This window comes from Carcharhinus amblyrhynchos, chromosome 7 (genome assembly GCF_965287045.1).
Source record: "Carcharhinus amblyrhynchos chromosome 7, sCarAmb.v2.hapA, whole genome shotgun sequence".
In the NCBI taxonomy this organism is placed as follows: Eukaryota; Metazoa; Chordata; class Chondrichthyes; order Carcharhiniformes; family Carcharhinidae; genus Carcharhinus; species Carcharhinus amblyrhynchos.
This window is the reverse complement of record NC_137330.1, coordinates 6,366,422-6,393,003: the sequence shown is the minus strand read 5'-3', so window position 1 is coordinate 6,393,003 and position 26,582 is coordinate 6,366,422. Positions and strand designations below refer to the sequence as shown.

The 26,582-nt window shown below is 43.2% G+C and overlaps 1 protein-coding gene across 1 annotated transcript in view; it reads right to left on the bottom strand.

Moving 5' to 3' along the window:
- The window catches only part of LOC145345344 (pecanex-like protein 2), a 220,115-nt gene that overhangs the window by 35,240 nt on the left and 158,293 nt on the right, over nt 1-26,582 (bottom strand). The window contains exons 31-34 of the mRNA XM_080193158.1: nt 13,681-13,825; nt 9,721-9,951; nt 8,520-8,794; nt 3,084-3,253 (exon numbers count right to left, since the gene is read on the bottom strand). Coding sequence (XP_080049284.1) covers nt 3,084-3,253; nt 8,520-8,794; nt 9,721-9,951; nt 13,681-13,825 — 821 coding nt within the window. The remainder of the gene's footprint in view (nt 1-3,083; nt 3,254-8,519; nt 8,795-9,720; nt 9,952-13,680; nt 13,826-26,582) is intronic.

The window sequence follows — 26,582 nt, the reverse complement described above, 5'->3', positions numbered from 1 at the left end:
GGTGCCACCGTGCCATTCATGTCTAGAATACTCTGGAAGTGTGGTGGAGGCAAGTTCTATTGAGATGGTTATTTGAAAAGAAACAATGTGCAGGAGTATGGGGAGTCATAATCCTTGTTTAGAGCGCTGGTGTAGTCTTTATGGGCCAAAAGGCCTCCTTCTGTGCAGTGACGATTCTGAGTTTCTCTGAACTACAACTGTCGATTAAAGCGGCGTTGTCATCTAAGCTGGGAATCAGTTAATGTTTTTGTAATGTAATTAGTATAATGATGATGGCACACCAGACACAAACATTACTAGAATACCTGCCACAATGTTACTTAACTGCCAAAACTGTGACAAATCCGCTTTTATCTTAAAATATGTCAAATTAGAATAAGAAATAGGAGTAGGTCATCACATCATAAGATCAAGGCAATACTCTAACATCAATTCCAGTATTTCGTTAACTTTTGATTCGCAAAGTGCCCGAAATCTATTGATCACAGTCTCGAATATACTCACAGATTAAGAATCTACAGCCCTAAGTAGCGAATTCCAAAGATTCAGATCCCTTTGGATGAAGAAAATTCTGCTCTGTCCTGAATGGTTAATCCCTTATCCTAAGAGATTTCTGGCAACTCAATACATACTGAGGTTGAGATGTGCTCCTAGCAGCAGAAGAAGATGTAGAGGGACTTGTTAGCTCCAAAATGGGAATAATGTTTCATCTTTTAAAAAACCAGCAAGAAACCCCCAAAGGGACAGTCATTCAAAGCTGGAGTGGTGTTCTCTCTCACCACTGGAACTTGAGGATTTACTGCCAGAGGTCACAGGTCACCTAATCTAAATTCATTTCAGTTTTAGTCATTTCAAACAAAAAAATGATCAGATTAGCAGGGTATTCTATTGCACTGAAATGTTTCTAGGTCTAAATAAATGGTTGGGGTGGATGTGGGGCAGGCACCCTTTTTTTATCATTCAGTCCTGCATTTTTAAGGAAATTGAGCAGGACAGAAGTCTGAGCCTAACCTGAACTGGTCTACAATCCACTGTTACACTGTCCTGGGCCTTTCCCTTAGGTGGAGTCTGCAATAACTTACAATTATATCGTGTGGTTATCAGAGTAAAGCATCCTATGGTCCTTCATTGCATTTAAACTAGACACAATTTGATACTGAACCATACAAGATAAGCAGGTAACCAAAAGTTTGGTCAAAGACTTTTTTTTTAAAGGAACATCTGAAAAGTGGTAAGGTAGAAGGAGTAGAGGTTTAGGGAGGGAATCCAGGGTATAGAGCTAAAGCAGCTGAAGGTACAGTCACCAAGTAGGAGATGGGTAGCTGGACACTAGAAGCTATTCTCTTTCGATGCTACTCTACAATGGAACTCAATGTGCACTGACCTTTAAAAATATACAGGCTACATATAATTTTCCCTCTGCTAATTTATTAATGGCACATTGGATTAAGAGATAAGAGGTAAGGCAACTTTCAGCAGTACCTGCATTGCTAGATGTCCTGCAAGTCTACAGCCTCAAATTGCTTTAGGCAAGGTTTGTTGGTCCGTGCAATCAGGAAGTAAACGAGTAAACTACGCATTGCTCAATGCTCTTCTCAGCTTTCTTTGCTCGAAAGCCATTGTTCCCATTAAAAGTGGAACTTTAAACAATTAGGTTTGGGTGGTTTAGCATTTCACATTATGAAGTGTAGCTGCCTTATCTGTCTCATTCAATCATCTGTCTGGCCATGTACAGCAGTCAATATACTTCTCAAAACCTCATAACATATGCAGTGCTTTATCCTCCTGCTACAGACTCCATCACATGCAGAGAGACTAATGCAGACAGACAGCAGCTCCCAAAAGACTGTCAATCTTTAAAATGATTCTCCAGAAATATTTTGGCTCAGAAAATATTTCTCAGAAATTGTTCTCCAATTTGCTGTGTGCTCCTTCAGAATTATTATTTCAATGTCATTTTCCTTCAAATTTTACAATTCCCACTTATAATTCCTCAGAATCCCTCCTCCTTGCCCCCTCTCTCCCAGAATCTGCCCCACTCAACCTCTCTTCTTAGTATCTCTCCCCCTTTTATCCGTCTCCATTCAATCCCTCACCCTTATCCATTCTTCTGCAAAATCCCTGACCCTCATTAACTCTAACCAGAAATGTCCCTCTTACTCTCTCTTCCCAGCTTTCAAACATTCAGTTGTTTATTGTTTCACTTGCTGTCTAACTTTCTTCCATCTATTACTCAGTCTACACTCTGACATCTGGCTGTGGTGCATCTTTACAATCAGAAAAACAGGTGGAGTCGGTACAGCACAAAAGGCTACTCAGCCCATCGAGTCTGTATCTGCTCCCTGTAAAGCAGTCCAGTAGTCCCATTCCCCTGCTTTATCTTCATAGCCTTGCAAGTTTATTTCCCACAGGTGCTCAACTAATTTCCTTTCCAATTTCCATTAATACCACTTCCACCTACTTACGCAGCGAGTTCCAGGTCATTACCATTCACTGTGTGACCCCCTGCATTTCTTGCCTGAAACCATAAATCTGTGTCCCCTAGTACCTTATACTAATGGGAGCAGCCTTTCTTCATGTACCTTACCTAGACCTGTCATAATATTGTAAACCACCATCGATCCTTTGCTTAATCTCCTTTGCTCCAAGGTCAACAACCCCAGTTTTTCTAATCTAAATTTGTAGCTAAAATCCCTTACCCCTGGAACCATTCTGGTAAATCCTCTCTGCACCCTCTCAGGTGTCCTCATATCCTTAAAATGTGGCGCCCGGAACTGTTACATTGAAACCTAGTAAGTGGTAAAACTCAAATTGAGATCTAGTATGCTAGCTAATAACAAGTTGCATTTTAAATGTACTAAAATGTGCCAAGGCTCTTCACAGTAAATTAAACAAAAATGTGATGCTAAGTCACACAAGGATAGATTAGGTTCGATGACCAAACATTTGATCAAAAATGTAGACTATAAGGTCTAAAAAGAGGAGACGGAGGATGGAGAAGCAGATATTTTGAGAAAGAGAACAACAGAAGCAGTCGTTATGCCCAACAAAATCCCAGTGTTGTCACTTGGCTGATGACATACCTCTGGCATGGTGAGCAGTTAACGAGGCTACTGTGTGTGGCCTCCAAGTCCTCGCTTGCTTGGAGCTGATGCTTTGAGTTGTGTTCCCTGTCTGGTTGTTGCTGCTAGATGAAGATGTTCCACCACAATCTGAATCGTCAATGTTGCCTCCAGTGCAGCCCTTGCGCAACCTATAAGCATAAAGGCACCAACGTCAGGTGTCAAACCTGGATATCTGGCTGCATCTAAGCAATTCCAGTCTCTCCACAATAATTAACACAGTTCACAGTGACATGCACTGCTTGGAATTAAATATACTGCTGATCACAAACTTTAAAATTCATACTCATCAGAAATAATTTCATTAGTAATAACTATGGTGAAGGTAAAGAGGGGAACAGAATAGATGACAAAGCTGAACAACTAAACACAAGTAAAATAACAAAAAATATTTTAATGGTCAACGTATGGTGCTATCTATTGCAGGCAAGCAAAACATTCAATGTTTCTAATATGAACTCAGGGAGTCATACAGAAGAGACCATTCAGCCCATCGAGTATGCACCAACAGAACTATACTAAATCTACACTTTTCAGCATTTGCCCCATAATCTTGAATGTTATGGCATTTCATGTGCTCATCCACCTACTTTTTAAAGATTGTGAGATTTCCTGCCCCTATTACCCACCCTGACTCCCCAAAGCCTGTCCACCATCTATAAGGCACAACTTAGGATTGTGGTGGAATGGTCACCCCTTCCCTGGATAAGTGCCATTCCAAAAATATTCGAGAAACTTGACCCCACCTGGATAAAGAAGCTTGACACCAACCTGGACAAAGCAGCTCGCTTTATTGCACCTTATCCACCACCTTCAACATCAACTCCCTCAACCACTGATGCAAATTAGCAGCAGTGTGTACCATCTACAAGATGCAGCAACTCATGAAGATTCCTTTGATAGCATTTTCCAAATCTCTGATCTTTTACCATCTAAAAGGACAAGGGTAATAGGAACATGGGAACACTGTCACCTGTAGGTTCCCCTCCAAGTCACACACCATCCTGACTTGGAACTCCATCCCCACTCCTTTGTTACCACTGGGTCAAAATCCTGGAACTCCCTCCCCAAGAGTTTTGAGGGTGCACTGACACAGATGGACTTCAGCAGTTCGAGATGTCTTTGGGGCAATTAGGGCTGGGCAATAAAAATGTGGGCCTAGTAAGTGATGCCCACATCCCATTAAATATTTTTTAAAGGTTAAATTTCACTTATCATGTATCTGCCCATTTCACCAGTCAATGTCCTGCAGTCTGTTACCATCTATCTTCCTGTTTATTAAGTTTGAGTTTCACATATTCAGTGAGCTTTGAAATGATTCCCAACCACCCAAGCCCAAGCCGTTAACTTGTCCCAACCACGCAAACCATCTGTCTCGTAAGATTGATGACATGCGCCATAGTGGTCAATTCTGTGTTAACCATGATATGTTGGACTCAGGAGCTCACTCTGGATTGCAGTTTCTGCTGTGTTTTCTGCACTGAAGACAGCGGGTTGAGAAGATGCAAAATTCACTGGCTCTGTTTTCTCTAGGTCCTCTTCTTGACCAGCTGAGCATTTCTGCATGCTTTTTCTAATGTTCTTCTGAACAGTCAGCCTCCGAAGGTCAGTGACTATTTCCCAGCTGTCAGTGTCAATGTCCATCACCTTAACATCTTGTTTGCAGGTATCCTTGGAACGGAAAATACCCAGCAGGAATCCCCAGGAAGTTGAGACCCAATGGCCAGTTCATCATGCAGGAGGACTTTGGGTGAACAGCCATAATCCATGTGGCAAATGTGGCCATCAGCAGTGACAATGCAATGCTTCATATATCTAGGCTCCAGAATTACCTGCAATTTGTTACACAATGCTGAAATAAACACATGCATTCCAAAAACTGCAGCTGCTATGTCCAAACTGAGAGAATGTTTGGAACATCAAACTGAGAACACCAAAACGAAAATCTACCAAGCCAGCATCCTCAGCACACTTCTCCACCACAGCGATACCTGGCAAATGACAAGGCAGGAGAAAAGGCTAACCAGTTTCCATCTTCACATTCTCGGTTATTTTAGACATCTGGCAGGACAAAGTCACCAACCCAGAGGTTCTGTCGCATGCTAATTCCATCAGCATACACTCATTGTTAAGCCAACAATATCTGCACTGGCCTGCCATGCGCAATAAAATGGATAACAGCTGTATGCCCAAAACCCTTCTATATGGTGAAGTGGCCACTGGATCTTGAGCAAAAATAGCAGTGGTCCTTATACTGACCCCTGAGAAACACCACTGTATGCTTCCTGCCAATCTGAAAAACCAACTTTCAGCACTACTGTTTCCTGACCATTAACCAATTTTCTATCTATACTACCACTGTTACATTAATTCCATGGTTTTTAATTTTACAAAGACATCTATTACATGGTACTTTGTCAAACACCTTTTGACAACAGCAACTTGCAGTTATGTAACACTTTTAACTTAATAAAATGTCACAGATGTATTACAAAGGAATATTATACCCAAAATCACATAAGGAGATAACATGGTCAAAGAGATGGGCTTTAAGAAATGTCGTGAAATAGAGAAGAATTGTTGAGAGGTTTAAGGTAGGGAATTCCAGAGCTTTGGGATTTGGCAACTGAAGGCACCAATAAAGGAATGATTAAAATCAAAGCTGATCAAAAGGCCAGAATTCGAGGACTGCAGATATAGAATCATATACTGATTACAACACAGAAAGAGGCCCTTCTTGTGCTTGTGCCAGTTCTCTGCAAGAGCAATTCAACTAGTGCCACTCCATTGCCTTTCACCTGGAGGATTGCTGGAGAAGATAATGGAGGGTATGCAAGGATTTGAAAACAAGGAAGACAATTTTAAGATAGAGTTGCTGCTTAACTGGGAGCCAATGATGGTGAAAGGGACTTGGTGCAAACTAGGTTATGATAGCAGATTTTTGTAAAATCTCAGATTTATGGAAGGTGTCCAGGAATGCAATGGAACAGTCATTTCTAGAGGTAATAGAGACTCTGATGCCAACGTTTCAGGGAGGCAATTAGCTGAAGCAGGGACAAAATTGAACAATGTTACAGAAGTAGAGATAGGCAGTTTCAGTGATAGTGCAAATATGTGACCAGAAGCTCATCTCAAGGTCAAATATGACATCAAAGTTGCAAGTAATCTGGTTCAGCCTCATTTGCCAGGTAAAGATGAAATCAGTAGCTGGGGAATTAAGTTTGTAATGAGGTTACTGGATGTCAGACAAACACCTAACACTTTCGTGAAGGTGTTCAGAGAAGTGATGGTGAGATAGAACGGAGTGGCACCAGCACCCATATGGAAACTAACAATGTGTTTTCAGATTTTATCACTGAGGGACAGCATGTAGCTGAGAAATAGGAAAGGGTCAGGACAGATCTGTGGAGGGGTGGGGGGGGATATCAGGGGGAATGAGAAGGAAGCAGGAAGAGACTTAGATAGGCAAGAAAGGAACCAGTCAGGTGCCTCCAATTGGACATGAGTGCGGAGGCTTTGGGAGGTGATGATGTGATCAAAAGCCCGAGACAGATCAGAAAAAACTATGAGAAATAGTTTAGTAAAAGCAAAATACTGCAATGCTGGAAGTCTGAAATAAAAACAAAAAATGCTGGATAAACTCAAGCAGGTTGGGCAGCATCTGTGGAGAGAAACACAATTAATATTTTGAGTCCATATGACTCTTCTACAAAACGTTGATGAATTGCGTACTCGGGGTGGGGGTGAGGCAAAATGGAAAGTCAGTGATAGGTTGGAGTTAAGGAGTGATTGATAAAGTTGTCATTAGATGCCATTAGGGACTGAAAAGTGTTAGTAGTGGCAAAGATAGGATAGCCAAATGTGTTAATAGGGAAACAGAGGTCAGTGCTCAGTGGAAGCACAACTGAATAACAAGGAACAGTGGCCATGTAGAGGAGGGATGTGTAATGCTGGGACAAGCCAGGGAAATGGAATACTAAAAACAAAAGAGGAGAGTCAAGATGGAGGGAAAGTTCATAGCCTTAAGTTGTTGAACTCGATGCTGAGTCCAGAAGGCTGTAACATGCCTCATTGGAAGGTGAGCTGTTCTTCCGGTTTGCATTGGGCTTCAGTGGAGCATTGCAGGTGGCCAAGGGCAAATATGTGGCACTGAGAGCAAGATGCTGAGTTGATATTGCAAGCAACATAAGGCTGGGGTTATGCTTTGTGGATGGAGCAAAGGCATTCTGCAGAGCAGTCACCCGGTCTCCCAAATGTAGAGAAGACCGGATTAGGAGCAGCAAATACAGTAAACCAAATTGGAGGAGGTGCAAGTGAAACTCTGCTTAAGTTGAAAAGAATGTTGGGCCCTTGGACAGTGAGGAGGAAGGAGATAAAGGGGCAGGAGTTGCACCTTTACAATTGCACGAGGAGGTGTCATGGGAAAGGGATGAAAGAGGAAGGATACTTTGTCACTTTCAAATAGGATGTCATTTGTGACTTTGATGAGGAAGTCCACATACATATCAACCATACAAACCTCATCCACCCCTTCTGTTACTTCATCAAAGTATTTGATCAAGTTAGTCAAACTTAATTTGCCTTCAAAAATTCAAGCTGAGTTTCACTGATTTTTAAAATTAATTTATGGGATGTTGATGTCACTCGCTAGTTGTCCTTGAGAAGATGGTGATGAATTGCCTTCTTGAACCATTACAGTTCCTGAGGTGTAGGTACAACCATAGTGTTATTAGAGAGGATGTTGAGCCAGTAACAGTGAAGAAATACTTTCAATTCAGGATGATGACTGATTTGGAGGGGAATCTCCAGATCAGGTATCTGCTGCTCTTGACCTCCTAGATTGTAGTTGTCATGGGTCGGGAAGATGCTGCCTAAGGAACCATGCTGAATTCCTGTAGTACATCTTGAAGATGGTACGCATGGCTGCTACTGTTCACCGATGGTGGAAGGAGTGAATGTTTGTGGAAGGAGTAGCAATCAAGAGGGCTGCTTTGCCTTCTGGGTAAGATGCTCTGTCAGAGAGTCACTCGATGGGCCAAATGGTCTCCTCCTGCACCGTAGGAATTCTATGGTTCTATGGAAGAACTAAAATGAAGTTAACAGTGATTGGTATCTGGCATTGGGGATCCTGCTGGATGACTTGGGCCAACAACACAAACTGAGCTGTCACTGTGAAGTTCGCAACACCATCTTGGGAGGTGAAAGATGAATAAGAGTGGGGTGTCTAATCCCAATCAGATGTTTGTATCTCAGAAAACTTGTGAATAAAAGATTAAACAAAAAACCTCTTTTAAAAAAAAGTGTTTTGAATCTTTTGACATGCAGTTGTAGGAGGTTACAAAGGTCGGAAGGGGTGAGGCAATGAAGAACTGAGAGTCAATGTCAACCAATACTTACTTTTGCCACCTGGAAGTGAACCACAGATTCAGATTCTCCAAACTAATTGGACCTCCCCAGATATTCTTTAGCTGTTTGTGTGATCCAGCATAGGATGTGGTAAGAGGAGAGACATAAATCGGGTAGCCAATTGGCTGGTCACATGAGGAATTGATCATGTTTCTCAAGGCCTGCTTGGCATTCTGTATGCTGCCTCGCTCTGGGTTGCGGTTCTGGAGGAATACCAACTCTAGTTGCTGTCCGGCCCACAGACCCTTCACACATTCCTTATTGACCTATTGTGAGAGAAAAGGAAAAATCCTCCAAATTTACAACATTGGTACAGCACTATGAATGTCATAAGACCAATGCTATAAGTAGAATCCTCAACTAGGAAGCACAATATGCCATATAAGTAATCCAACAGGGAGTTCAGAAGAAACTTATTTACTCAGAAAATGTGGAATTCCTCACCACAGAGAATAGTTGGGGCAAATAGTACAAATACATTTAAGTAATAGTTAGATAAGCACATGAGGGAGAAAGAAACAAGTTTATTTTAAGAGGGTTAGATGAAGAAAGGTAGGAGGAGGCCAGTGTGGAACATAAATATTAGTGAAGAACAGTTGGATCTTATTTATGGTCTCCCAAATTTAGGCCCCCCACAAGTGGAAACATCTTTGCTACATTTAACAATGGTAATTTTAAAGACCTCTTAAAAAAACAATGCATTTTCATCATGCCTTAACTCATCTCAGAGTGCTTTACAGTTACCTACATATCCTTAATTGGAGTCACTACTGAGTTATAGAAACACAACAGCCTTTTAGCACAAAGCAAGGTGGCACAAATAATGATGAGGTAATGACTAGATAATCTTGTGATATTGTTTGAGAGATAAAATATTGACCAAGAAAACTCTCCTGCTCTTCTTCAAAATGGTGCAATGGAATCTTTTACACCTACCTCAAGAGGGCAGATGGGGCTTCAATTTAACAGTTCAGCCAAAAGGTGGTACTTCTAATGAGGCAGTACTCACAGTGCGCAATCTGGATTATGAGCTCAAGACTCCAGAGCGCTCTTGAACCCATGACCTCACTACTCAGAGGCAATAGTACTATCACTTGGTAAGGGATGACATCAATTAGTTCATCCCCTTTTCCAGAGAAGAACCCTGGCCTGTTTGGTACATGTGCACAAGAAGTACGTTGACAGTGACTACCTTCACCACTTTAAAGCTGAGATAGCGTCGATGAAGCATAATTATCTTGTACTCATCAGCTCCATCATCAACCACATGCCTGAGTGCGAGTAGAGCCTCTGCATTTGACAGAATGGACTGGCGCCACAATGGGTCTCCCTCGTGACAGATGACAAGTGTCCGTTCGTGGCTAGTGATGGCTCCGTACAGTATTTCAGGATCCTCGTATTCATCAGAGGAGGTGAAGTGATCCTAGACATAGAAAACAAAGTCACTGCTATATCAGGCACTGCATAATCAGAGTCTCCTCGGGGCTAGAGTTTGAGAATATGACTTGCAATTACTCCGACAAAACCCACTGTGAAGCTGCTGCTATCCTGAGAGGGGTTTTACCTGCACTATATTCCAATCTCACTACAAAAAAAAATGCATTTCCTTTAGCTCATGGCCTCTTTCCTCACTCAATTCAATTTCTCTCTCTTTGCAACACCCCAATCTTTCCGTGTTTCTGACTCAGGCTCTCTCTCTAACCTTCTCTCTGTGACACTAATTTCCTTCTGCAGTTCTAGTTTCCTTGCATATTATGTAGCATGTCAGCCTCTGTCTTTTCTTTTTAACCAGCTTTTCCACTATATTAGGAAAAATAGGGTAGTCAGGAGCAATATGGTCTCCTTGAAAACTGATAACGGTGATAATGCTAGGCATGTTGGATAATTGCTTTACATCAGTATTTACAGCAAAGGAAGTGTCTAGCTTGTCAGAAATCCCAAGAAAACTAATGTTGAATCATGGACATGGTTTCACTAAAATTAACATAAGCAAAATAAAAGTAATGAAGAAAATAATGGCACTAAAAAATAATTACCCACAATCAGATGATTTCCATCCAGAATTTTAATGGAATAGGTGGAACACGCCAGATGCCCCAACCATAATCTTCCAATGTTTTCTCAATTTGGGAAGAGTTCCTTTAGATTGGGGAATTGTGCATATCCCTCAGCTATGTTAAAAAAAAAGAAAACCTAGACCAATTAACCTAACATCTGTTGATGGGAAATTACTAGCCTGAATAGCTTGAAATTGTTCAGCTGATTAAAGAAAGTCAGCATGAATTTGTAATGGTAGGTCATGACTGATGAACAGGGTACTTCCTAAATAACAAGCAGCTAGAAATATTGGAGACTTGAGGGTCCAGATAGGTAAATCATTGAAGTATCATGAACATGTACAGAAAATAATTAAAAATCTAATCAAATGCTAGCCTTTACACTAGGAGAAATACAAAAGGGAATAAGTCATGCTTCAGCTGTACAAACCCTGGTTAGACCACAGCTGGAGTATTGTGAACATTTATGAGCACTGCACCTTAGGGAAGGATGTATTGGCCTTAGAGGGAGTTTATCAGGGTGCTACCTGAACTCCAAGCGTTAAATTATGAAGATGGATTATACAAACTAGGATTATATTCCCTGGAATTTAATTTGTTTCTTTTAAAGACTACTGATTGATTTAAGTTTTCAAGATATTAAAGGGAACAGGTAGGGTGGATAAGAGAATATATTTCTGTCAGTTGGGGAATCCAAAACTAGGAGACATTGGCCGGAAATCTCCAGCCGTTCACACTAGTGGCGTTCTTTGGTCTTGCTGTGGTGAATGGAGCTTTGGCCATGCATCAAATTCTCTGTCCTCACTTGCAGCAGTGACAGGGTGTGAATGGCCAGACAATTTTGGCCATAGTCTAAAAATCAGAGCTACACTGGCCTAAAAATCAGAGTTAGACATAGGCTAAAAATTAGAGCTAGGTCTATCATGACTGAGATTAAGGAACATACGCACAAAGGGTGGTAGAAGTTTGAAACCCTCTTCCAAAAGATCCACTGATGCTAGATCAACTGTTAGTCCTAAATCTGAGATTGATAGTTTTTGCTATCAAAAGGCATTGAGGGATATGGGGGAAAGACATATATGGAGGGAGGTTGTAGTTCTGCCGTTCTCATTGAATGGCAGAACAGGGTCATAGGGCTAAAAGGAACTCCTGCCCCTTTATTCCTAGATATGCAGCGTACATGATACTTTAATGATTGTGCTTTGCACAAATCTATCAGCCTCACACAATGTGCAATGCATTAGCAGAATATCCAATATTCCACTGCTGCTTTGATTTCTTCTCATTGATTGATTACTGAGAGTAGGCAGCACAGTGGTCAGCAGCACAATTCCAATTCATGATAGGATCCTGTATACTGGCCAGGTAAGTTTGCTGAACTATGCTTGGATCTAATACTCAAACCTAAGGCATTATTTTAGCAAACATAAAATCCACTGATAGATCCCTTCTGCTTTGTGGATCCACAAATTTACTCTCAGGAAGCATAAACAGCGTTGGAATGCAAACAGGAAGCTCCTGCTTACTCCAATTAAATGCCTATGCAGTGTCTGTATCTAATGCCAGACCCAGAGAAAATAGATTTCCCTGCGACATCATCAGCTCAGGAAATTACCCCAATGTTACCTTCACCTCAACCTTCAGGGTAATTTTGTACAATGGTTTATGTAACTGGATTAATTGAGAGAATGTACGTTCCATTCCTACCAGGGTAGTTTGAAACTTCTGAATACCTGGAAGTAAAATGTAATATCAGTAAAAGTGACCATGAAGCTATCAAACTGTCAAACAAAAATCCAACTTTCATTAATGTTCTTTAGGGAAGCAAATCTGGCATTCTTAACCAATCTTTTTTCATGATTCCAGTAGCATACCAATCTTCCCTCTGAAGTGACCCAAGAAGTTTCTCAGTTATACTAAACTGCTACCAGTGCTTTAAGAGGATGCACTGCTGACTTCCCAGGGACCTAGGGATGAGCAATAAATGCCAGCTTTGCCAACAATGTCCAGAACACAAGAATTAACTTCAATAAATGTCAAAACAAGTGATCTGAAGGTCAAGGCCAACGGTGCACCCTCTAATTCCTTTCGACAGAGTGCTGTCTGATCTCTTGCTCATGGTGCACTATGACCCCTTGCCAAAAGTGACTTCTCACCATCACTTCCAATGGGACATCAGGAGTTGTGATTCTGAAATGACAAAGAACTGAAATGCAACACGCCACCTCCCTCATCAACTGGATGGTTAGAATGGGAAGGACCTGCTCCAGATCCTGTACCTGCAGACATTGCGGGGCAGCACAAACATCAGTCTTGGCCTAAAATGATAGTTAGGGGAAGAAGGGTGCAGGTTGGTGCATCTCTGTAAATCTAGGGGTCAGGTTGTCACTCCAGCAATTATCTCAGTTTCCCACCTCCTTTGGGGTGTTAGTGCTGTTTCTTGGGAAGCCTAGGTATTTACCTGTGAGTGAAATTTAGCCAAGCTGTACTGCAGGAGGCAGAGGAGCCTTCCACAATAGCCATGAGTTGGCCTCCTTCCCACTGAGGATGTGTGTCCAAAGTGCAGTCCTGCTGAGTGTATTCCCCTATCATCCTGTCTAGCACGATGGTCTGATAAATATCTCCACTAATGCTTTTCCCCTATCATCCTGTCCAGCAGGATGGTCTGATAAATATTTCCATTAATGCTTTAAAATGGGTGGGGATCCCAGAACTCTCTCCCTAACAGCACCATGTGGTACAAGAAGGCAGCTGATCACCACTTTCTCAAGGGCAATTAGGGATGGGCAATAAATGTTGTCCTAGGCAGCAATGGCAACATCCCATGAATGAAATTAAAAAATACATTTTGCACGGCTATGGGGAAAAATCAGATGGATAAGTCTTCAATGAGCTAGCACAGGCATGATAGGCCAAATGTTATTCTTCTGCGCTATGTCCTTTTATGATTCTTGTTCTATTACCCTGTTAGCTATGTTATGCCATTACAACACTGTTGGAGAGTTTACTATACTTCATTGCATCCCTGAGGCTTACTGGTCTGCCTGATCAATGAATCTCATCTGATTCATGGAGCCTCTGAACACAAGATTTACCTGGTGAAGCTTCAAGGACATTCGGATTCCTGGGGCAACGACCTTGTGAAGCAAATCTATGTCTTCAAATATCCATTCCTGCTTGGTGGTAATTCTGAAATCCCCTTTAAATAACGCATGAAGCCCGTACAGAAATGATTCCAAGCTGAAAAAACACATGCGTAGTTCAGTCCCAATTAGATCATGCTTACTAACCCAGTAGTGATAAAACTCCATCTCCTCAATAGTCTGTTCCCAATAATTCCAGTGTTTATTTTGCACAAAGTAAAAACTGATTTATCAGATAATATGAATCAAGCAACATAAATCATGCACCAATCACTCAAGTTAAATAACTTCAAATTAAGAAGAACAGATTTTAATAACATCTATTACAATCAAAAACTAGAGACTGGCCATTTAGCAGTGCAACCAGAAAGCACTTATGCACAAAAAGTCCTGGATATCGGATATTTTGCCTCTAAAGGCTGTAGATTCTAGATTTTTGTTGTTAAGTGTATACAGAGATGTGGAACAAAGACACATAGTTGAAGCTGAGGTTCAGATCTAATTCAATGTCAGAATACAGTGCTATAATCATCAGTATCATTCTTCTGGTGCCATTAATTTAGCACAAGGCAGTCACCTTAATCTGGCTGAAGCATTTGGCTCCAGCTGCTATAGTTGAGGCAGTTCATCTGCATCCATTCTTACTATGTTGGATAGAGGTTCTCTGGATCAGAAGGTCTTTGTAGCATCTCATTTGAAAGGTGGCACCACCAACAGTGCTGCACTGAATATCAGGCTGGATTATGGGGTTTAAGGGCTGGAATTTCACTGAATCGGGATGAGTTGGGAGCCCTTTAAGAATGACGGGGAGGGTGTCCAATTCCAGGATTCCTAATCCCAATCCAAGGGGTTCTGATTATCAGGAGTGCCTCTAAAAGATGCAAGCGGACTCGGGTCGTGAGCCTACATCCTGCACTCCTGAATTGGCCAACTCCATTGAGGAGATGGAAATGTATTAGTCTTCCACAATTTTCATGGAGTAGGGCCAGCTCTTCAAAGAGTCATAGTTCACCGCACCTCAGAGGTGTCGTGACCATAGTCTGCATGTGGGAACCTTTTTTGAAAGTTAAATGCAAAAGGTTCTTCTCATGCCTCCTATGCCAAGGTGTACCCAATCACTATGACCCCTCATGGCCCCATGTCAAATATGCCCCTCGCCTACACACCTAATAGCATTTCATGCCCCCAATGTCTTGGTGTGCCTTTTGCCCACCTCCTAATGCCTCTCCTGCCCCATGCCAAGATATGCATCCCGCCCACCTCTTATGGCCCCTCCTGCACCTCAAACAACTCTTTGGCCCCTCATGTCACCATGCTAATGTACTTCACTTCCTTGATCAATCACTCATTGTATACTGTAGAGAACAATGAAGGAGGATGAGTAAATAAAATTTGTTTATAACATTTCACTTCCTTAAAAAATCTCAATTTTACTAGAAGCCAATTAAAGTATCAATCATCCAGACTTTTTAGAGTGTCAATAGCAGAAACTCAAGCACTTAAAACATCTAACTTGTGTAAATAATTATTGAAAAATTGTCAGTAAGGATCCAAGAACTAGAGCTGTCAATCAAACAATGTTTTCTCTGGGACTCAGGTGTTATAGATCCCTGCGCTCTCAGCAAAGAATACATAGTAAGGCTTGGCTAATAGCCTAGAAATCCATTAGCCAGTTGAAATATCTGAGCTCCAGGATAAACACAGTTTAAAGCACAGTCCTGGTTCTCTCATCTATGCTGTCATTTGCACAATGTTGTATTTACGGAAGATAATTTATGGAAGTTAGGCGAGGGGATAGTCGTTAAGGGGGAGCGGGGGGTATAAATCGGATACTCACCCGGGGACCCACCTCATTGTTCTCCGGAGCATTGAACCTGGTAGCTGTGGCTGTGGTGAGTGACTGATTTGAATTGAAAACCACTTTTTTTCTGTACTTCCGGTTCTCGGGGCTTGTTAGAGTGTAGTTTACTTCCGTACCGGAAGTTAGGCGAGGGGATTGTCGTTAAGGGGGAGCGGGGGGTATAAAAAAGGGGTAGCAGCATACAGCGGGCAACGTCGGGAGTGGGCAGCGGAGTGAGTGGGAACTGAGTGAGAAGGGCTTTGGCTCGCTGGGCTTAGGCGAGAGTAGGCTTAGAGAAGGGGCATTGCACATTCTACCTTTGGGTGCTTACAGGAGGTTGGGACATGGCAGGGAATATAGGGAGGAATATAAGTTGTGTTAGGTGCCACATGTGGGAGTTCTTGGTGGTGTCACGTGTCCCCAAGGTCCACATCTGCAGTAAATGTTTAGAACTGCAGCGCTTGAGGGCCCGGGTCAGGCAACTCGAGGGGCGTCTGGAAATTGCGTTTCTAGTCAGGGAGAACGAGGAGTTAATGGCTAGGAACCATGAGCAGGAAGAGGTCTCAAAGGCTGAAGAGAAGGGAGGGTGGACGACTGTTAGGAGGGGAAAGAGGAAGAAGAAGAGTAGTCAGGGCCCCCCGGCCTCCCCAGAGGCCCCCCATGGTTCGTCGACAGGGGCACAGAAAGATAGGCAGGAGGGGGAGACTGACTTAGAGGGACAGAAGGGGGCTGGCAAGGTGATAGTGGTAGGAGATGGGAGGGTCAGAGGTATCGATAGGAGGTTCTGTGGAGAGAGGCGTGACTCCAGGATGGTGGTCTGCCTCCCTGGAGCAGGGGCGAAGGATGTAACAGAAAGGGTAGAGGGAATTTTGAAAGGGGAGGGGACACAGGTTGAGGTCATAGTACACGTAGGGGAGGGGGACATAGGAAGGAGGAGTAGGGTAGAGGTCCATAGGCAATTTAGGCAGTTGGGGGCCAAACTAAAGAGCAGGACCTCCAGGGTGGCACTCTCTGGGTTGCTGCCCAGTACCAGCAGGGCAAAGAATGATGAGATCATGCAGCTGAATGCATGGTTGAGGGATTGGTGTAGGGTAGAGGGCTTTACTTTTGTGGATCACTGGGAGGTGTTTAGGAGAGAAGGGCAATTGTACAGGAGGGGTGGGGAGAATTTGAACAGGAGGGGAACTAATGTCTTAGCGGGGAGGTTAGCTGGGGTGTTTAGGAATGGTTTAAACTAATATGGAAGGGGGGTGGGGAGGTGGCTGGGAGAGAGTCAGGTGAAAGGAAAATTTTCAGGGAGAAGGAGGTTCCGAGGGACACTGGTGGGTTGAACTGTATCTGTTTCAATGCTAGGAGTGTGGCAGGGAAAACGGATGAGCTTAGGGCCTTGATGTTTGTGAGGCAGTTAGATGTGGTGGCTGTAACGGAGACGTGGTTACGGGAAGGGCAGGACTGGCAGCTGAATGTTCCTGGGTACAAGTGTTTTAGGTGTGACAGAGGAGGGTTGAAGAGAGGTGGAGGGGTGGCACTGTTAGTAAAGGAAAACATCACAGTAGTGCAGAGGGAGGACAATATGGAAGAGACAGGGATTGAGTCACTGTGGGTGGAGTTGAGGAATAAAAAGGGAGAGATTACGTTGCTAGGGGTGTACTATAGGCCACCCAACAGCCCGAGGTCAGTGGAGGAAGGCATTTGCCGGGGCATTTTTGGACAGGTGCAGGAAGAATAGAGTGGTTGTAGTGGGTGACTTTAATCTTCCTGGAGTGAATTGGAGGGGGCCTAGAGCTGGGGGTACGGAGGGAGAGGAGTTTGTGAAATGTGTTTTGGAAGGGTCTCTAGAGCAGTATGTAACTAGCCCGACTAGGGGAGGGGCTATACTGGATTTAGTGTTAGGTAATGAGCCAGGGCAGGTGATTGAGGTAGAGGTAGGCGAACATGTGGCTAACAGTGACCACAAGTCCGTCTACTTTAGGATAAAAATGGAAAGGGACGAGTGCCGGCCGAACGGGAGTGTGCTGAACTGGGGAAAGGCGAGCTATAGCAGGATTAGGAGGGAGCTGCAGGACACTGATTGGGAGGGACTGTTAGCTGGCAAGTCCACGGTTGGCAAGTGGGAGGCTTTTAAGGGCAAAATGAAATGGTTGCAGGGGAGGTATGTTCCGGTTAAGCGGAAGGCTGGGAAAGGTAGGATTAGAGAGCCGTGGATTACAGGGGGTATTGAAGACTTGGTCAGGAAGAAGAGGGAGGCGTATGTTAGGTCGAAATGACTGGGTACGGAGGGTGCGCTGGAGGAATATAGAGAGAGTAGGAGGGAGCTAAAAAGGGGAATTAGAAGGGCGAAGAGAGGGCATGAAATGGCTTTGGCTGGTAGGATTAAAGAAAATCCAAAGGCATTTTATTCCTATATTAAGAGCAAGAGAGTAGTTAGAGGGAAAATTGGTCCTCTTAGGGACAAAAGTGGGGGGTTATGTATTGAGTCGGAGGGAATGGGGGAGCTCCTGAATGAATACTTTGCGTCGGTATTCACGAAGGAGAGGGGTTCGGAATTGTGCGGTCTCTTGGAGGGAGCTGAGGATCAGTTGCAGGAAATATCTATTACGAGGGAGGAAGTGCTAGGGCTTTTAGGTAGCGTAAGGACGGATAAAGCTCCGGGGCCTGATGGTATTTATCCCAGGCTGCTTAGGGAGGTGAAAGATGAAATTGCTGGGCCTCTGGCGCAAATCTTTGTCTCTTCTTTGGACACAGGTGAGGTCCCAGAAGACTGGAGGGTAGCAAATGTGGTACCGCTGTTCAAAAAAGGTAGTAGGGATAACCCTGGAAATTATAGGCCGGTGAGTTTGACATCGGTGGTAGGGAAATTAATGGAAAAAATACTTAGGGGTAGGATGTATGAGCATTTGGAGCATTGCAATCTGATTAGGGATACGCAACATGGCTTTGTTAGAGGGAGGTCTTGCCTTACGAATCTTGTGGAATTCTTTGAGGAGGTGACAAAAACAGTTGACGATGGGAAAGCCGTTGATGTCATCTATATGGATTTCAGTAAGGCATTTGACAAAGTCCCTCATGGTAGGCTGATAGAAAAGGTTAAGGCGCATGGAATACGAGGTCAGGTAGCTAGGTGGATTGAGAACTGGCTGGGTAATAGGAGACAGAGGGTAGCTGTGGAGGGGACCTTGTCGGGCTGGAGGCCAGTGACCAGTGGTGTGCCGCAGGGCTCAGTACTGGGACCTCTCCTCTTTGTAGTATACATAAATGAATTGGAAGAGAGTGTAGGTGGTGTGATCAGCAAGTTTGCGGATGACACCAAGATGGCAGGGTTGGCGGGTACTGAAGTGGATTGTCAGGTGATACAACAGGATACAGATAGGTTGGTGCATTGGGCAGATAGGTGGCAGATGGAATTTAATCCTGACAAATGCGAGGTGATGCATTTTGGAAGGAATAATGCAGAGAGGAGCTATGTGATTAAAGGTAGACAGATTAGGAGTATACAAATACAGAGGGACCTGGGAGTGCAGGTTCACAAATCCATGAAGGTTGCGTCACAAGTGGAGAAGGTTGTTAGGAAAGCTTATGGAGTGCTAGCCTTTATAGGAAGGGGTATAGAGTATAAAAGCTGCCGTCTAATGCTTCAGTTGTATAGAACGTTGGTTAGACACATTTGGAGTACTGCGTCCAGTTCTGGTCACCTTACTACCGGAAGGACGTGGAGTCTCTGGAAAGGGTGCAGAGGAGGTTTACCAGGATGTTGCCTGGCATGGAGGGGCTGGGTTACGAGGAAAGGTTGGAGAAACTGGGACTATTCTCCTTGGAAAGATGGAGATTGAGGGGGGACATGATAGAGATATATAAGATACTGAAGGGAATAGACAGAGTCAATAGTGAGAGACTGCTCCCTAGACTGGGTACAAATACGAGAGGACATGATTTAAGGGTGAGGGGGGAGAGGTATAATTTGGATGTGAGAGGAAGGTTCTTTACGCAGAGAGTTGTGGGGTATGGAACGCGCTACCGAGTAGGGTGGTGGAGGCAGGAATGTTGGACTCATTTAAGGTTCAGTTAGATAGACACATGAGTGAAACGAGGATGGAGGGTTATGGTAGGGGCTATTAAATAAGGGTTAGAACCTCGGGAGACACCGGAAATGCAGACTTGTGAGATTAACGTTTTTGTCTTTTTATTCCGCAGGTGGAGGTCCACCTCGTTGTCAAACGAGGGGCATGCACACGGTGGGTCGTGCGTGGGCTGCTCTTGGAGGTTCCGGGAGTGGCCTAGTACTTCGTGTCGGTGTGTGTGCTTGATCCTGGACTGGTAGACGGGCGCCGCAACGGCTCGGTGACTAGCACTGCTAGCTGTGCAGATACATGGATTTGGGCCTGTGTCTGTGGGAGTTTGTGCATTCTCCCTGTGGTTGCATGGGTTTCCTCCGGGCGCTCCGGTTTCCTCCCACACCCCAAAGATGTGCTCTTAGGCTGATTCGTTTTACCAAATTGACACTATTCTCCCCTGAATCTGGCTAAGTTAGGGGTTCCATTTGTAGACACGCAGGGTAGAATAGGCGTAGGGTGATGCGGCGGCACGGGCTCGTTGGGCCGAAGGGCCTGTTTCCCGTGCTGGGTTGTTCTTTGTTCTTTCTTTGTATAATGACGTTTCACATGTTTGCAGTTTCAACTACTCATACTTTAATGGGTCTGGATGATTGATGTATCGGTCTGTAGTAAAAAGGTTTTTTTAATACAGGAGAAAGTTATCAATAAATGATGTTTTTAAGAAAATCTCTAACATTTCTACTATCAATATAAAGTTCACTAGTTTTGTATAATGTGTAATGGGTGAATGGGCATAGAAGTGCCATAGCTTGGCTTGACAACTTGACAGGCCACAGGAATTGTTTGGCAGCACACACTTTGGCATGAGGGAGTCATAAGAGTTGCATGGGGGCATACTTCGGATCATAGGCAGCAGTGAGGAGGCTTGAGGTGGCACAGATGAGGCATGGGGAGCATGATAGAGTGAACTGAGATGAACTCCCAAAGCACTGAGGCAAGACTTTTAAATAGACCGTCTCCCAAGCCAGGCTGCCTTTGAACATTTTTCCTGGGCTTGCTCACCCAACAGTAGCTCACAACCTCTCCCCAACCTCAGCGTCTCTCCCTGTCCCTGCCTTACAATGAAAATTACATCCCTGTGGGCACTTTCTCTTGAGGTGGACAGGCCAAGCCAGGAATTTTCCCAACTCCTTTTACCAACTCCATTTGTCTGGACTTGAAGCCACAACCTTCTGACTCAGAAGCAGATATGCTGACCTCTGAGCCACAGCTGGCACTGCAATTGCCATTTTAGCTGAACTCACTCCTGTATGAGCCTTCTCTCAACTCATTAAACTCGTAGAAGAATTTGGTTAAGAAACATCTGGGGAAAAAATAATCCATTTGATAAGAAATAGAAGGGAAAGAGAAAGAGCTAGGAAAAATAATAGCATGTGTGCTGCGTTGTTCATCCTGAGAAATAAGTAGTATGACAGAGGTTGTCAAGGAATTGCTGAATGGCCTACTCCTGCTCCTATTTCTTATGTTCTTATGTTCTTATGAATTATTTCCTTTCATACAGAAGTCTAGCAGTATAAACTGGATCTTCAAACTAAAACAGCTGTCCTGTCATCTGAAAGTTACTGAAACTTACAAGGTCAACAAATGGCTTGACAGCATGCACACAGCTACCCGATGAACAGGATATCTGAGTTAATCAGAGCAGGCACGTTTTCCATAACAGAAACACAGCCAATTTGTTTATCATTGCTCTGATCAGTACTGCAATGTGCTGACTTGTAATATTATTTACATTTAAGTTCTTATCCTTATGTTTCAATCCTCCCTCCATAGTTTCACCCCCCTCTACCTTTGTAATCTCCTCCAATCATACTCTCCTGACGGTTTCTACGCTCCTCTTACCCTGGCCTTTTGAGCTTCTGTGATTTTAATTGCTTCATCAATGGTGGCCATGCCTCCAGCTGTTTGAGCTCTACGCTATGGAATTATTTCTCTAAACCTCTCTATCTCTTCCTCCTTTAAGATGTTCCTTAAAAACTTAACACATTGATTAAGTTTTTGGTCATATATCCCGATGTAGCTCAGTGCCAAAGTTTGTTAGATAATGTTCCTGTGAAATGTCTTGAAATGTGTTACTATGTTAATAGCACTGCATAAATAGAGGTTTTTGCTGCAGCAAGTTTGCTGCAGGTTTTGGACCTGCCCCCATGAATACTTCTGTGCAAATTATCTTGTGGATAAACTGTTTACATGGATTTGTCAGCTGGATAAATATTGTTGCAGTGGTCCCTTTCCATTCACAGGCACATGATGAAAGGCCATGTTGTGCTTTGGGCTGGAAATCAAATGGCCAGATACACTGGTCTGTACAGAGATGAGCCACTGGTCACATCATGAACAACCCCTGACTTATTATATCTCAAGGAGAAATGATTTATCTCATAGAAAATCCCATTAAATTTTGCTCAGATCTCTTAAAGGTGAAGGAAAATCTAACAATATCATGCTTGGTTGGAAGTATTACCTAATTTTATATAAAAAAGGAACAGACTGATGAGAATTTTGATTTAATTTGTTTCTTTTAAAGACTACTGTGTAAGAGGATTTCCACCTCTTTCTGGATTGTCATAGAATTAAAACTTAATCTCCCAGACACTCCTGTGAGCAAACCCTTTGACAAAATCATTGGGATATTTCATCTTCAACTTTGCTCCAGTTCTGGCCAGTTGCCTGGAACTGGAATCAATCAGTCGGGCTGTAGTGTGCCCAGAATGCACTGGAGTACTGAAATATATGCGATCAAACTGGTTAATGGATGGGCCAGGCAATGAATGGATCATTCTAATGAATGGTCACAAAATTTGCTTAAGCTCAGATGTTGGTAGACCTGTTAAGTATTTCTAGATTTTAGTGTTTTTATTTATGTTAGAGTGGTTTCTGAAGTGCAGAGGATTGTAGATATGGTCATTGCCATTATTGTCTAATGTGACAATACAATGGTTTTAAGAAATGTATTTTGTGTTATGTTTCTTGTGAAGGAACTGTTAAGATTCAACTCTGATTAAACGGTGCCACTTTGCCTGCTGACAATGCAGAAGAATAATTGCCCCTAGGTATTAGGGTGTTTGTTTTAATCTGAGCTAATGCAGTTTTGCTTATTTTTTGAGTTATCCCCTGGGTTTCAGAATAAGATTTAATTAGGTTGTTTGACAAGAGTGCATCATGCGCTAAGGGAAAGACTAGGCCTGGAGGGAAAAGGCATGCAGTTTCTGTTAGATTTACAGGGAGCAGCATCTCTTCTCTCTTTCTCTCTTTTTCTGTCTGGGGAGTTTAGTCTGGGACCTGCTAGGAAATAGGTATCCCTCTTCAGAGGTGTTAAAAGGCTTGAGATCTGATAACCCTTGCAAACCTGTGTTGTTTTGCTAATTTTGAAGGGGAGTTTACATCTATGAGGAATATTGCTTGAATTGGAACTAATAGTGCTAATCTAGCAGTTAAGAATTGTACTTTGTCATGTTTAAGTATTTCAATTGGTAAAAGTTGTGCTCATTCTTTTTGCTATAGTTAAAATGTGTTGTTAAGTAAAGTTTGTTTTAATAAAAGTTTCCTAGTGGGTCAATAGGCTCTCACCTGGAGTGAAACACTCTGTCTTCACACTAATTCCAAAATCAAATATAGTTGGGGTCTAGTCCAACTTCATAGTGTATCTTGGAGCTTCTGAGATAGTCCCTAACACTGATTACAGCTGGAGTCAACATATTGATGGTAGGAGAGGGTGGGATGGATGGGAGCAGGAAATGTAGACAGAGTCAATGGATGGGAGGCTGATTTGCGTGATGGATTGGGCTACATTCATGACCTTTTCTAGTTCCTTGTGGTCTTGATCACAGCAGGAACCATACCAAGCTTGGCTACAACTAGAAAGAATGCTTTCTATGGTGCATCTGCAGAAGTTGGTGTGAGTTGTAGCTGACACGCTAAAATCCTGGAACACCTAGATAACAAGGACACCTGTGTCAGACTCCGAGTTATTGACTACACTCATCTCCAAACTCCATGGCCTTGGCCTCGGCACCTCTATGACTGGATCCTGAACTTCCTAATTCATAGACACAATCAGTAAGGATAGGCAACAATACCTCCTCCACAACACATTGTTTAAGAAGTTAAACCATTGTTTAAGAAGGGGAACAGAGACTTCCCCGGGAATTATAGACCGGTGAGTCTTACTTCTGTTGTGGGCAAGGTTTTAGAAAAAATTATTAGGGATAGGAATTATAGTTATTTGGAGAGTAATGAATTGATTAGAGATAGTCAGCATGGTTTTGTGGAGGGTAGGTTGTGCCTTACTAACCTTATTGAGTTTTTTGAGGAAGTGACCAAAGAGGTGGATGGGGGTAAGGCAGTAGACGTGGTATATATGGACTTTAGTAAGGCGTTTGATAAGGTTCACCATGGAAGGCTTCTGCAGAAATTGCAGATGTATGGGATTGAGGGTGATCTGGGAAATTGGATTAGGAATTGGCTGGCGGATAGGAGACAGAGGGTGGTGGTTGATGGTAAGTATTCAGCATGGAGTTCAGTTACGAGTGGTGTGCCTCAGGGATCTGTTTTGGGGCCACTGCTGTTTGTAATTTTTATAAATGATCTGGATGAGGGTATAGTTGGGTGGATTAGTAAATTTGCTGATGACACCAAAGTCGGAGGTGTGGTAGATAGTGAGGAAGGGTGTCTTAGTCTACAGGGGGACTTGGACAAGTTGCAGAGCTGGGCCGAGAGGTGGAGGATGGAGTTTAATGCGGAAAAGTGTGAGGTAATTCACTTTGGCAGGAATAACGGATGTGTAGAGTATAGGGCTAACGGTAGGACTCTGAATAGTGTGGATGAACAGAGGGATCTAGGTGTATGTGTACATAGATCCCTGAAAGTTGGGAATCAAGTAGGTAGGGTTGTTAGGAAGGCCTACGGTGTCTTGGCGTTTATTGGTAGGGGGATTGAATTTAGGAGCCGCAGCGTCATGTTGCAACTGTACAAAACTCTGGTGTGGCCGCACTTGGAGTATTGTGTGCAGTTCTGGTCCCCACATTATAGGAAGGATGTGGAGGCTTTGGAGAGGGTGCAGAGGAGGTTTACCAGGATGTTGCCTGGTATGGAGGGGAGGTCCTATGAGGAGAGACTGAGGGATTTGAGGTTGTTTTCGTTAGAAAGAAGGCGGCTACGACAGGACCTTATTGAAACATATAAGATGATTAGAGGTTTAGATAGGGTGGACAGTGATAGCCTTTTTACTCGGATGGAGAAAGCTAGCACGAGGGGGCATAGCTCTAAATTAAGGGGTGGTAGTTATAGGACGGATGTCAGGGATAGGTTCTTCACCCAGAGGGTGGTGAGGGATTGGAATGCCCTGCCTGCTGCAGTTGTAAATGCGCCTAGTTTGGGGGCGTTTAAGAGATCCGTGGATAGGTTCATGGATGGTAAGGGTTTGGTTTAGGTTAGAGGGTCATTGTTTTTTAACTGGTCGGCGCAACATCGTGGGCCGAAGGGCCTGTTCTGCGCTGTAATGTTCTATGTTCTAACACCAGTGCCCTGCAAGATTGTGTTCTCAGCTTGCTACTATGCTCCTTATATACCAATGACGTGGCCAAATTTCCCTCCAATTCGATTTTCAAGTTTTCTGACCGCACCACTGTAGTGGGTCGGATCTCAAATAATGATGACACAGAGTACAGAAATGAGATAGAGAATCTGGTGAACTGGTGCGGCAACAATAGTCTCTCCCTCTTTGTCAACAAAATGAAGGAGATTGTCATCGACTTCAGGAAGCGTAAAGAAGAACATGCCCGTCTTCATCAATGGGAAGTAGAAAGGGTCAAGAGCTTCAAGCTTTTAGGCATCCAGATCACCAACCACCTGTCCTGGTCTGTCCACGCTGACACAATAGTTCAGAAAGTCCACCAAAGCCTCTGCTTTCTCAAAAGGCTAAGGAAATTTAGCATGTCAGCTACGACTCTCACTGACTTCTACAGATGCACCATAGAAAGCATTCTTTTTCGTTGTATCCTAGCTCGGTATGGTTGCTGCTCTGATCAAGACCGCAAGGAACTACAAAAGGTCATGAAAATGTAGCCCACCATCTTGCAAATCAGCCTCCCATCCATTGAGTCTGTCTACATTTCCCTCTGCCTGGGCAAAGCAGCTAGCATAATGAAGAACCCCACCCACCCCAGACATTCTCTCTTCCATCTTCTTCCGTTGGGAAAAAGATACAGAAGTCTGAGGTCAATTACCAACCTAGTCAAGAACTGTTTCTTTCCTGCTGCCATCAGACTTTTGAGTGGACTTACCTTGCATTAAGTTGATCTTTCCCTAGCTATGACTGTAACACTACATTCTGCACTCTCTTGTTTTATTCTCTATGAATGGTGTGCTTTATCTGTATAGTGCGCAATAAACAATACTGTAAGTTAATACATGTGACAATAATAATTCAAATCAAATCAAAGAAAGCAAAAGATGATAGTGTTTACTCAGATATTGTAACCACAGGTAAGTTTGATCAGCTCAGAAACCATTTCTACACAGGTGTATAGTTTCCCAGAATTTCACAGTCCTAAAGCAGCTGTCAAGCTAGTTTGAAGCCCACAGCCTCACTGATTCTTGTCAAAACTCATTGATCTGAGGGATTCTCTCTACTGTTTGTAAGCGAGCTTACACTAGCCACAGACCATTTGTTTTAGGGAATGAGGGGAAAATATTTCCCTTAATCCTTTCCTTTTTTTGACTTTATTTAATTGCCAATTGAAGAAAAAATTACAATCAACCTTGGTCCATTGAGTATCTGATCATCATTGTGCACAGTTTTATTAAATTAATCCCATTCTTAATCCATATTTGCTCAGCTTTCCTGTTGCGAGATAACTAGACTTCAAGGGCAATTAGGATCAATTGAAGAATTATAGAAC